General features: G+C 47.3%; 1 protein-coding gene across 1 annotated transcript in view; it reads left to right on the top strand.

The window, feature by feature from the left end:
- The first annotated feature begins 6,018 nt into the window (after window positions 1-6,018).
- Window positions 6,019-13,056, top strand: part of XPNPEP1 (X-prolyl aminopeptidase 1) — a 30,641-nt gene continuing 23,603 nt past the window's right edge. The window contains exons 1-2 of the mRNA XM_056494780.1: window positions 6,019-6,089; window positions 10,164-10,294. Of these exons, the coding sequence (XP_056350755.1) occupies window positions 6,026-6,089; window positions 10,164-10,294 (195 nt within the window). The 5' untranslated portion in view covers window positions 6,019-6,025. The remainder of the gene's footprint in view (window positions 6,090-10,163; window positions 10,295-13,056) is intronic.

The raw sequence follows: 13,056 nt of genomic DNA, 5'->3' as shown, positions 1-13,056 counted from the left end.
TATCTGAGGCAGACAGTAACCCAATACTTTGTGTCTGGACTTCTGCACTCACTGGAATAAACATCTGTTTCTTGTACTGGGATTCATTTAACATATTATACAGCTTGGGACACCAAATTATTTCAACACATTCAGGCTCAAGGGATTTTTCAGCAGGTGAGTGGGCCTCACTCACAAAGGCAGTGACTTCAGGTGGGAACTGGGGCTTGTAAAATGTGGCCATTTTATATATCTGTACAAATAAATGTCTATTGCCCTACAAATATTAATTAGAAACAAAATCCACTGACAATCTCAGATGCTAAACTGAGGTTAACATTGGGAGAAGTGCTACTATCCCAAGCCATGGCAGGAACCCACAGGAGGGCTCTCATTTGCCTCCCAAGCGGACAGGACCTAGCAGACACCTGGATCCATTAGTTTTATTGCTGGAGCAGATAAGGAAACCTTGTGTAATAAAAATATTTCTCAGGTGTCAGGCCAAAACACAGGCAGGTCACAGCACCCTGTTAATGTTTGTGCTAGTGAAGACTTTGAGGAAGAATGGCATCACAAGAACTGTGGATAAAGTCTCTGCTGTGCACTAAGCATGCTTTTAAAATTTAAATACAGAATATATACATAAATATATTAAATTCATCAGGATATACTTCCTTAGCAGAATTTTATGCAGGCTGAACAAAATGGTCTCCTAAAGCACTTAACACCAGTGCTGCACCAGTGACCACTGTGGTCTCTTCTGCATACATTAGAACTAGCTTTTCCCATCTCTTTTCCTGCTAGAATGGACAAGGGAAAACTAAGGAGTGCTGGAAATAGCCACGAAGCTCAAATCTGGGCCATCTGCAAAGAGGCAAGTGCAGGTATGGGGGATGTGTGTGCACTGTTTGGTGTTGAAACGGAGCCAGGCAGAGAGCGCAGCAAACATTTCATTTTCACCCGTTGTTAAAGGTTTACAGCCAAAACCTGAACATCTGGTATTTAACTTAAAAGAGCAGACGTGGAACTACTCAGATATCTACCTGGCCTACTGCTGCCTCCCTTTCCTTTCCAAATGCGGCTGCTGGGAACCACCCAACCATGATCAGCTTCCAGAGCTGGCCAGATAAATTGTCCTCCCAAGAAAAACGAAGATAAGATCTCTAGATAGGCCTGTTTCTTCTCTCCCTGCTATCTTTTCCCCCAAACACAACATTTGTTGTTGCAGTTTCCAGTTTCACTGTTTTCAAACATACCAAATTTATTTTAAACATGATCCAAGAGGAGTCATGCCACATGTTTGAAACCTTCATTTAACTCAGAGCTGAGAGCTGAAAATACAAACAATTTTTTCTTGTTCTCAGGCCCCTCCTTGTCTTGGCACATTACAGCACTGCTGTTATATACTACCAAAACACTGGCATTAATTGTTGTTAGGTAATTTTCTAGGGTGGAAATAGGAAGAAAACTGGACTTCCAACACTTGCTGTCCCCCACATGGACAGAGCTGTGCCTCTGGGCTGGGAGGATGTGACCCTGCTCAGCCAGCACTGAGATGTGAGCATGGCCAAACTCACTTGTGTTGCTGTGAATAAAACAACTTTCACGTGACAGTTTGCAGGACAGCCCCTGGAAACACAAACACAGAGGGTGGGTTATTGTCCAGGCAGTCCCAGTGCTCACAAACAGATGGGAGGGACTGTTCAATCATGTGTGCAACCTTGTGAAAATGTGTTTTGGACCCGTGTTGGCAGCAAGGAAGTGATCCCACACTTCACCTCCAACCGCCTGCGTGTCTCCTGCTGTGCTTCCCAGCTTGGAAACAGTGCTGAGGCTGTGGCACTGTGGGGCCATGGCAATGGAAGACCCCAGTGGTGCTGGTGGCACCTGCCTCTGTGTCAGGGAAGTGGGGCTGAGAGCACTCTTTCATCTGTCCAGTGGCCAGGAGATGTCCCAAGCCACTGGCAGAAACCACTGGCATCCCCTGTCCTTGGTGAGAGCTGTGTAGATGCTCAACCCCCTGCTACAAATCCCCAGTCTCTATTGCTCTCTCCCACAAAAAGCTGCATTACTTTGAGGGGAAAAAAAAATGTCCTGGTCACAGACTGGTTGCTGGGTCACTTTCTGACACCACAATCTCACCAAGGTGCCAAACAGCATCTGCCATCAAAAGGCTGTGGGATATCTAAGATAGGGTAATTTTTGGTGATTAGACTACAAAGCAGGAGTCTAAATTTCACAGGTGCCCAAAGAAAGAAGGTGAAGGAAATGAAAGCTGCAACCACAATAAAAGTAAAATGGGTATAGGAGGGTTGATAAGCTAAAGCAAGTTCTTTTATGGCTTCTTTCCTGGTCTTGGTCACTTGATACAGATCAAGATTACAACAGTTAATGGCTCTCATTTGGTGAGGTTGGTCTCTGGGAATTTTGGTTGCTTCTTCTCAGGTCTTTCTCCCTCATCCCTCTCTTTTGCTATCTGATGCAAAAGCAGCATTATAAGGACATAAAAGATAGCCCAATTAGGAAAATTTAATCCAAAGCAAGGTAGATTGAAGTGCTTCCATAAAAGATCTTTGCATCAGAATTTTCAGCATTTTATTTGAGGTCAAACAACTACCTAGAAAAGACAGTTTCATCTCTTTAAACATTTCAGAACATATATCACAGACAGCTCTGGCTAGCTCTGCCTGATAAATTAATTATTAAAGACTGTACATTATCTACATTGGCAAGTTCATTAGGACCACTTCAAAGCTTCCCAGGGACTCAAAATGCCCAGGAAACAAGCATTAAACATTTTGGCTTAACTGGAAAGCTCACTCTGCTTTCTCTTATTTAACTTAGTAGTCATACATTATTTAAACGAAATAAATAGTGCTGCCTCCTCTGCTCATCCAGGCAAAGCCCTTAACAGCAATCCACTGGCTCATTCAGCATGCACCAACCCCCCCTGCAATCCAGACCCCCTCAGGGCTAATTCATGGGTTTAACAGTGCTCCTGCTGGTACTGGGATGCTTGCAGTGTGTGCACCCAGGTCCCTGCAGACAGACAGGACAATGCTCACCTGGCACAGCCACACCTCCACCTGTGACATGGCTCTTCACTGCAGAGGACTTGTCACCAGCATAGGCAGGAGATGTCTGCAAAATGCTTTGTGATCTGAAAATATCTTTTCTTACAAGATCATTACCCCTCTGGAATGAGGTTCCTATGCAGAAGACTCATCATTTTGTCATTATTAATTCTATCAGGAAGGAAAGCAAATTAGTCTAAATTTTAGTGCTCAATGAGTCAGAACCAGTTAGAAGTCACCTCTGGGTACAGAAAACTCAACAATGTGGCTCTGCAATACCAGGCACTCAGTAACAACCTAGAAGCTCTTCCAGACATCAATATTTTCCCTTCTGTTTTCTGCTTCCTTTAGCACATTTTTAGGAGATGGGAATGCAGACTTTTCTACCTTTATTAAATAAAGAACTTGATGAGGAAGACAGAACGGGGGCACATTTTGGCGACCAGACAATGCAGTAAGGTGTTTTTGAGTGGTGGTTTAATTTATTTTAAATTACACAGAGACATCAATATCACATTGATAGTCTGTCCACAGTGATGCTTGTTATTTCTGCCCTGAGCTGAGTCCAAAGGAGGAAAAGTTAATCAAATTCAATCCTCCTGGTTTGTTCTCCTCTCATGCTGGGATTGTAGGATAGCTAAAGGAAGGAGAAGAGGCCTGCTTTCACACTGTAGTTGTTTTCCTTGGACTGCCTGTGGACAGGCAGAATGGCATCTCAAGACCTGGAGCAACTGGGGCGAGTTCTGTGAAAATGCTGAGCTTTCCCCTTTCCTGTCCTCCCCCAGGTACACTGGGATCTGCCAGCAGCTTGATTATTTCATACTGTGCACGCTCCCCAAGTCACACTCCCACATAGGAGAAGTATTTTCTTTCCTCCCTGTGTTTGATTGCCACTGCTCCCACGGTCCACCAGCTAGCCCAAAGTGATATAATAATGATTAGCTGGCAAAAAACAATCAAACAAAAGATTTCACTGGCACAGGCTGATTACCTTGTGTTTAGCCACTGTCCTAAATTCAAACAAACTGAAAATGCTGCAGAACAGGAGAGGAAAAGGCGTCCCCACTTGGAGAGCTGGAAAGGCACACGACAAACATCTGAAATGTTTCAGACTGATCCTTCTCCCTCCCCTGGGTTGGTGCACAGCTCCAGCAGGTGCAGCTTTCCACAACCCTCTATTAAGAGCCACAGCCAAATTCAAAATCTAACCCCAAATTATTATTATTACTGTGATTGTGAGTCAGAGTAGGCTGAAAGAACCATTTCACAACCCTGATTGGATTCAGCTGCAGAGTTCACCATTGGCAAATGATCTCCCTGATCAACGTGCCAATGTTGCAGTGCTTTTAAAATGTCCTGACACGTGCTTTAGTATGAGTATGGCTGGATTCTGGCTGGTTTCCAAGAAATGAATCTTCTCAGCAAACATTCTGCAGGGTGAGCATAATGTGGTCTGTAACACAAATGCAAAACACGGCTGTAGTTTACCCCGAGGGGAACACTGATGTGTGATGAACTAAATGGGCCTTTTTGGCCCAGACTGCCAGGATTGTAGGAGTTCCTTGTGGGCAAGGCTGGAAGATAAGGTGAGAATAATCGGGAAACAGCAATTAGCTTCACCCAAGGAGGTTAATGAGGAAAGAAATTTTCTAGTTATAACAGTCCTGGTCACCAGCCTCTCCCTCCCTGCTCTCCTGTCCCTCCTCAGACACAGTCTGCAATCCTAGCCCCATCCAATGACCCTTCCCAATGCTGGGATGCTGGTTACAGGACAGACCTTCTATTCATGTCTGTCGGATTACAAGTTTTGCTGTGCCATGTTGTACCTTACATTGTATTCCAGGGACCTGCAGAGTGGAGAACACCACAGTTGCTGGCCAGGCCTGACTGCAGGGGAGCTGGAATTGCTGAGCCTGGAGAACAGCCAGAGGAAAAGGAGCCAGACCCTTTCCAGATGTGCACGGCAAAAGGTCACAGGGCAAGCTGCAATGAGGGAAATCTGCTTGGGTATCAGAAATAAACCTTTTTTGCTCCAAGGTGGTCAGCACTAGCAGGAGCCAGGTGGTTGTGCTTCTCCTTTCTTGGAGGTAATCAAGACCCAGCAGGACAGTCCCTACACAACCTGCTCTAGCTTTTGTTTTTGGCCTTGCTTCAGCAGAGGGTTGGTCTGGAGACGCCCAAAAGCCCACTGCTGCAGGCAAACCCCTCTTGCCTGGTCACAGTCACAAAGCAGAGTTTTTTCTTTTGTTGTAGTACTTTTTGGTGGTGATCTTCTCACATCTGCATTTCTGTAACAGCCTCCTGTTTCTGCTCACCTATGACAAACTGCCAGGGCACAGGAGGGCGATGGAAGGTATTTTTATTAGGAAGCATGCACGGCAAATGCCCAGATTTTCATAGAATCACAGAATACTATGGGTTGGAAGGGACCTTAAAGAACATCTAGTGTCAAGCACAAGCACTGGACCAGGCTGCTCAAAGCCCCATCCAGCCTGGCCTAGAATATTTCCAGGGTTGGAGCGTCCACAACTCCTCTGGGCAACCTGTTTCAGTGCCTCACCATCCCGCAGCACAGAATTCCTTCACAATACCAATTTCAGTAATTCACCCTGTGCACGGTGCGGTGCTGGGGGAGCAGGTGTGAGCCCCCGCCCGGCTCCTTCTCCGCCGCCTGGGGCTCGCACCGCCGAGCGGCCTCAAAGGCTCCTCCACGCTGCATTTTGGGAAGCTCGAGAGCCAAGCGGATCGCGGCAGAGCGAGTGTGGGACTGGGGCTGCGCTCCGCTCCGGTCCCTCCCCGCGGGGCTGCAGCGCACTCCGGTGCCCGGGCTCCACAGCGGGCGGGGGACAGCGCCGGCCGGGCCGGGCCGGGCAGCGCGGCGGCGGCCGTGGCGGTGCCGGTCCCGTTCCCGGTGCACGGTCCCGGTGGCCGTGGCGGTCCCGCCCGCTCGCCCGTGACTCGGCAGTGACGCCATGGGGGCGGCCCTGGTGGCCCACGTGGGCGCTGACGCCGCGGCGGCGGGCGGGCTGGCGGCAGGTGAGGCGCGGCGAGCGGGGCCGGCCCCGGGTGGGTGTCCCGGGCTGGCGGCACACAGCGGGACTGTGCCCGGGGCCCGGGCCGGGCCTGGCTTTCCCCTCCAGCCGCTCCCCGGCGGGTCTCCAGGCCCAGCCCGGCGCCCGGGCCCTGCAGGGATCCAGCACTGACGGCCGGGCCCAGGCCCAGGCGGCTCCGTCAGTCCTGTGGAGGGCTGGGGCAGGCTTTTAGGTGGGCAGGAGCATCTCACTTCAGAGGAGATACGGTGGGAGCTGGGCCTGGTCAGTCTGGAGAAGAGAAGACTGAGAGGGGATCTCATCAATGCATGTAAATGGTTTAAAGGTGGGTGCAGGAGGATGGTGCCAGGCCCTTAGAGGTGGTGCCCAGCGACAGGATGAGGAGCAGTGGCCACAAACTAAAACACAAGAAGTTCCACCTCAACATGAAGAACTTCTTTACATTGAGGGTAGCAGAGCACTGAACAAGCTGCCCAGGGATGCCTTGGCGTCTCCTTCCCTGGAGACATCAAAACCCACCTGGACGTGTTCCTGTGTCACCTGCTTCAGGTGACCCTGCCTTGACAGGGGGGTTGGACTGACCAAGGTCCTTTTCAACCCTAACAGTTCTGCCATTCTGTTTGGTGAGTTAGAGGTGCTGCAGGTACTGTGGAGAGGGGACAAGCAGTGGGGCTTGTGCCTCAGTGTATGGCTGTTTGGGCAGTGGCTGCTTGGGCTGCGCTGTGTGCAGCCAGTCCTGGCTTTGAGGTGCTGCTGCTGGCTCCTGACTGTGCTTGCCAGTGTGCTTATTTTGAACGAGACTATTCATAAAAGAGAAAGCAGAGAGGAAGGCATCACAAGGATGAGCATATCTGAAGAAAACCTGGTATGAACACTCAGGGTGGTCTAACACAGCAGCCACAGGCAGACCCAGCTGCAGCCAGATCTGCTGGCCTTGCCTCCCTTCCACAAGCACTGACACACGCCCTGACACGGTGGCCTGGTGGCCCTGGCCACTGCTGGTACTGGGGCTTGCAGCAGCCCATCACTGTGTGTGCATGTGGGAGGTAGGAGGATGTGTCTGGTTCCTCTGGCAGCATTTTCGTGGTTGCTCTTTGCCCCGTGTGTCTGATGGAGATGCTGTCCAGGCAGGATCTGGTCTGGGCTCTTGGAGAACTGCCTCCTGCAGTCTGAGTGAGGTGTAGATAATGTACGTCTAGACAGTGACAGATTTTGGGATCCAGCTCTGACTCTTTGTCATGCTACAGGGTTACTTTGCATTTTGCTTCTGCTCTGCCTTGGTTTCCCCATCTATAATACAGGGAGTGGCCTCGAAGTGACTGAGAAAACAAATTGGCATAAACCAGCAGACACTTGCAAGATTTAATCATAAATCTTGACAAGCAAATGCCTGGCCCTTGATGTTCCCTGTTTCCTCATGGTTCACCCTCAGTGCATCTCTAATCTTACCACCAAGAACGTAGTGTTAATGCATTTTCAGCTCATTGCTGGGGTTGAGAATGTTTTATGGGAGGGCAAAGTTTGTAACCACTTCAGTTTTGCCCTTTGCTTTCTCAGGCACAGTGGAGCTTATGAAGGCTGAGCAAAGAGCTGGATGGTATTTTGTGTGAGCAGAGACAAGTGGCATCCAGACGTGGGGAACTGCAGAGACAGGTAACAAGGGAGCCTGATACCTTTGAAACAGTTAGGGCAGGAAATGAGACTGGTTTTTGCACTGCTACAGCCACTGCCTTAATTTCAGCTATGTTTCATTTTAATCACTGGACTGATGAAACAATGATAGAAGTAATGATAGAGAAGCTGTTTTAATTTTGTAGAGGCTTGTAATTATGGCCAAGGGAGAAAAGTCACCTGTTAAGGCTTATAGGGGTAACCAGAGTAAATGGCTAGCAACTATTTCTGAGAAAAGAGCTTCTATTTCTCCGAAAACTGGAAGACAATTTTTATTGTAAAGTTTGTGGAGAGTATTTTGAAAGCCACTTCTTATATTGTGTATTCTAAAATATATGTCCTCCTTAATATGGGTTTTGTTGCTAGTCTACCTTAGTTATGTTGTTAATATCAAAGGCAAATCTTTCAACAGTGAGAGTACTTTTTAAATTATTTTTTTTTTTGTCCTTGAGAGAATCTCGTCTTGCTAAGAAAACCATGGCTTGTCAGCAAGGAGCTTTATTAAAAGGCAAAGCCTTGTCATGCCTTGCCTATTTATATGAGACTTCTGGACTCCTGGAGACAAAGTACAGGCCAAGAAAGGAAGCTGTGTCCTTATGAGTTTGTAGAAAGATTCTTTTCTGCTGGATAGTTGCTATGTTATTGCTCTCTCTCCTGTGTGTTTCATTCTATCTAAACATAAATCAGCAGCAATCTTATAGAATGTTACAGCAGCTTGCTGTGGAGGACAAACAGAAACAATCACAGTATTATAAAGTCAGTGTAGCTTGCAAACACTGTATAAAACAATCAAATTTGTCCTGGTAATAAATCTGAGATGTAATCCCCAGCAAAGGGATGAGATACCAGTTTGAGGATGTAGTGTATAGTGTCTTTTGAGCTTGGTTTGCTTATTGTGCTCTGAGTTTTAAAATACTCTGTGGGCACAGTCATTCTCATACAAGTCTGGTGTGCTCTAAACTTTCTATGATGAGACATGTGAATGGTGGTCTTGGGTTTTCTTTATATCTGATGCATCAGATCCTGGTTCAGTTTGTGATTTGGTCACAGCACTGCTGTGTGACCTTGGTCAAATCAAACCTTGTGAAAGGGAGGCAGTTTTTCTGCCTTCCTATTTAGGTGGCAAACATCACAGGGCAGAGATTGTGCCTCATTGTGTTTTGCCATAAGACTGTAATGTCATCTGGGACTCATGGTAGCTACTGAGGTGTAAAAAGAATAAGTGCCTGGATAAGCAAAAATGTTTGGGACTTGCATGCTGTTTCCTTCTCCAGTCTGTGACCTGTTTGTAGACATGGCTGTGAAACGAGCTGTGAAATTAACTGGTGAGAATAAAATACTTCATAGCATGGCCTTCAAGCAGCACATAACCCACCTTGCCCTGGAAAGTGACAGCATTAAAGTTATAAGAGTTCTTAAAGATGTGAAGTGAGTGGGGAGAAAACCAGGAAGGGGATTATCCCAATTTGGGCACGCTTTGGAGATATGAGTGAAGAAAAGGGTGGAGAACTTCTGAAAAGGTTCAGGCTGCTTGATTTTCATGGTTTTTCTGGCCAGTCATCCTCTGCAGCCACTGTGTGCCTCCCACTGCAGCCATCTCTTGTGCCAGCACAGCAGCAGGGCCTGATGCATCTCTGTGCCAGGTGCTCACAGCGGCTGCTGGCTGCTGAGGGTTTTGGGGGTGCACACTGAGAGGCTGCTGGTCCCTGCAATGCCAAAGGCACATCCATTGCAAAGACAATGTGGCTGGTGAATGCATCCCTCTGAATGTCCTTGGGAGCAGATTTCTTTTGTCTGAGTTAATTCAGTCACTAGTTCATAATGAAATTCTGGGTTACAGTAAAACTTCTAAAAGTTACATTTGTAATTGGTCCATTTCTGAGTTCCTGATGTGCATGTCTTTGTCTCCCAGCAGCCTGTGTTCCTGTGGTGTATAAGCCACAGCATCCCCAGCCCTAGAGTGAAAAGACTGAGTTTCTTTCAGTGCACTTCATAGTTGGGGCTGGTTCTTATCTGTGGGTACTTGGCTCCCATGCCAAGACCTTTCCTGGCTGTTACAGGGAATGTCTGAGGTGCTTGGTTCCTGGTGCTGTCCACATGCAAGAAGAGGTTGACCAGTGTGCTAAGTCTACATGTATCTCCACAGGGCATTTTCCTGATGGGAAATATCCTTTCCAGGACAGGCCAGCTTTGACTCTCTGGCCTTAACCTGATTTCCTGTTCTCAGGGAACATGAATGAAGAGACAAGGTGAAATTCTTGTCTGAGAGGGTTGATGTTGGCCAAGTTGTCCTCAAGGGGGGTTTCCAGTGGAGACAGCTTCCTCCAGCCTCTGCATGTAGGTGACCTGGGATGGCTGGAGAAACACTGAAGTTTTGTGCTTTGTTTAGTTGCAGGTAGGAAGATGAGTCCGAAAATTACAACAGAGCTGCTGAAGCAACTGCGGCAGGTGATGAAGAATCCCAAATATGTACAGGAGCCTGTCCAAGCCTACATAGTGCCCTCTGGAGATGCTCACCAGGTATGGATGGATGCATTATGGCAATGGTCATACTTTCTTTCCATGCAAAATATAAAAAGTCAGATATAACTAAAATCATCCTTTGTTCACTCGCTTTAATGGTTCTAGTATAAAAGTCTGGGAAACATGAGAAATAACATGCTAGAAAACATTTCTGGGGTCTGTTCAGGAGACTTGAGGGTTTTATCTTCTTGTAACAAATCAGAGTGGAAGTTCCACCAACAGCTTTTCATTGGATTGTCTTCAGGAAGCTCACACTGCAGAAAAAGGAGCTTGCCAGGGCACTTGCTGTGCCCATCCCAGCTGTTGAGAAAAATGGATTTACTTGGGAGGAACAGGCCTTATATGGGCTTTACTTTCCCCAGTAGCACCTCCTGATCAATATATATTCTCAAGTAATGTAGCAAAGGTTTAGTTGCAGAGTTTTCTTTTTGCTAGATCCAGTTCTTGGTGGAATTTATTGCCTTATGCTGGAGCCCTTCAGATCCCCCATGGAGGGGCCTTAGAAGGGGCAGGGAAGGAACAGGCCACAGTGATGTTTCCCCTTCCATGCTGCTCTGCATCATGTTCTGTACATTAAAGACAGGAGGCAAATCTGGGTCCAGGGTGGTAACCTGTGGCAGTAACTGTTGTGTGCTGCCTCCACTGTTGAGAATTTTGTTGTCTTTGACATAAATTTTAAATTGCTGAGCTGTCTTTTACCTCCCCTGCTTGCTCATGTGCAAGTTTCAATCTTCTGTTTGCTCTGTTAGGAGACCCAAGAACTGCTGAGGGTTTTTCCCTCCTCATCCATTTTCAGGAAACAAAAGACCTGAAGCTTTACTGGCTCACACCCAAAGCTCCCTTTTACCCCAGGGTGCACAAGAGCAAAATGCAACTGAATCAGAACCTTTGCCCTTGACTTGGCACTGGGGTGAGCTGGGTCCAGACTTGCCTGTGCCCTGGAACCATATGTGCAGCATCGTGTTTCCTCATAGGGAGATCCAAACTTGGGCAGGTAGGGGGAAGGCGTTTTCTGCAGCTGCTATTGTCTGCTGCATTCCTGCCTCAAGCTGCCTCTGTCCATATATAACTCTGGTTTCATTTCACTAGACATTAAATGCTGTCATGTGAGTTGAAGAATGTGACCCTCAGGACTTCTGGGTTTTTCTGTTGCTTTCTTTTCCTTGACAGAGTGCAGTTAAGCAGAGCACCCCATGTTGCTATTTCCTGCCAGGCAAGTTGGTCAGGTTTCTCTGCAGAGGGAATCTATCTGAATAGAAACGATTACTAAAAACTGCTGATTCTGGTGCCTCCTGAATAGCTGGTGCAGGATTTTTTTTCTGGTTGGGAATTGATGCAGTTTTTGCCAATGACAGAAACCTGTTGATCCCAGAACAGCATTACTGATTCCAGGTAAATTGTGATGACTTGTGATTTGAAACTGCTCCATGTTCCAAGCAAGAGTTTGTTTCCTGTGTGCAAACAAGAACTTTACAGCCTTGCAGTCAGATTTTGCTCTTAGGCAGCTCCCTCCATGACTCAGAATACTGTGGTTTAATGGTACCCAAGTGTTTGGTGGCCTAAGCCATTTCCTCCCCACAGCCCAAACAAGCTACATGTTGCTGTCTCTGCCTCTCAGCTATTCCTGAGGCTGTCCTGGCATCTGCATCACAGAACTCGTCAACAAATAGGGCTTTCCCTCCTGTGGTGTTGCCACAGGGTTTAGACTGGGGGAAACTTTATTCCCTTCAGGGTTGCAAAGGAACCCTTGGATTGGGTTGATGGTGATACACCCTGATTTTGCAACTTGCTGACTAATTTGTCTTTGCACCACTGGAAATATTGATGAGCTCAGATTTCTGTGATGCTATTAATATTGATTTTCCTGCAAGGCTAGGCAGCTTAGATTATCATACTGCCAGGAGTCTTGCTACCAGTTGTATCCTTTGCTTTCCATGTTTAATTTGTAAGGAACTGAAAGACTTGCAGAGCTTCTCAAACACAGCTGTCTCTGACTCAGACTTAACCAAGGCTGCCTTGGATTTGTGGCTCTTGCACTCAGCCCTGGATATTGGCTGGCTGCTTTAATTTTTGAAAACTTTGATGCTGGTGATAAGAAGTCAGAGAAGCAGACTCTTTTCTTGGGGACCTGGGTGGTCTAGGGGCTGATGAGAAAGGATGACAGTCCCAGCCAAAAGTGGAATTGGCCCAAAGAGTCCCACTTCTTTTTATGCATGCTGAGTGGCTACAGGTGCCCAAGGATCATGAAGGGATGAAAAGCCATGCTTTTAGGAATCAGGCACCGCCCTTTGTGGTTTGGTTAAAAATGTCAGAGCTTCTGAGATGTTGCACTGGTAAAGGCAGGATCCATTTTTATGTTGATTATGTGTTTACATTGAATCTGGAGTTTGCCCATATGAGACTATTCAGAGATTGGCAGAGCTGCTCCTTGATGGGAGGGAATGATGTTTGGATTAGAGCTTGGGTTTGGAGCCAGTCACAGCTTAACTGCAGCTGGCTTCACCCTGCAGGCCTTGACTCAAAACAAATTTGGCCAGGTTTGGCTGGTCATCCCCATGAAGGAACACCTGCCCAGCTTAGGGCCCCGTGTTTGGGTTGGCAGAGGTGCTGTCTTCTGCTCAGGGCTGGCTCCTCTGACACACACTTGTGCTGAGCTGAGGAATCAGCTGAGTTACGAAGCAAGAGATGGCTGTGCACAGGTTGCTCTGGCGTGTTTCAGATCTTACCAATGCAGTTGGGTTTTTGGCACTGAATACCTC

Source organism: Oenanthe melanoleuca, chromosome 6 (genome assembly GCF_029582105.1).
Source record: "Oenanthe melanoleuca isolate GR-GAL-2019-014 chromosome 6, OMel1.0, whole genome shotgun sequence".
NCBI lineage: Eukaryota > Metazoa > Chordata > Aves > Passeriformes > Muscicapidae > Oenanthe > Oenanthe melanoleuca.
This window is presented reverse-complemented; position numbering and strand designations above follow the sequence as displayed.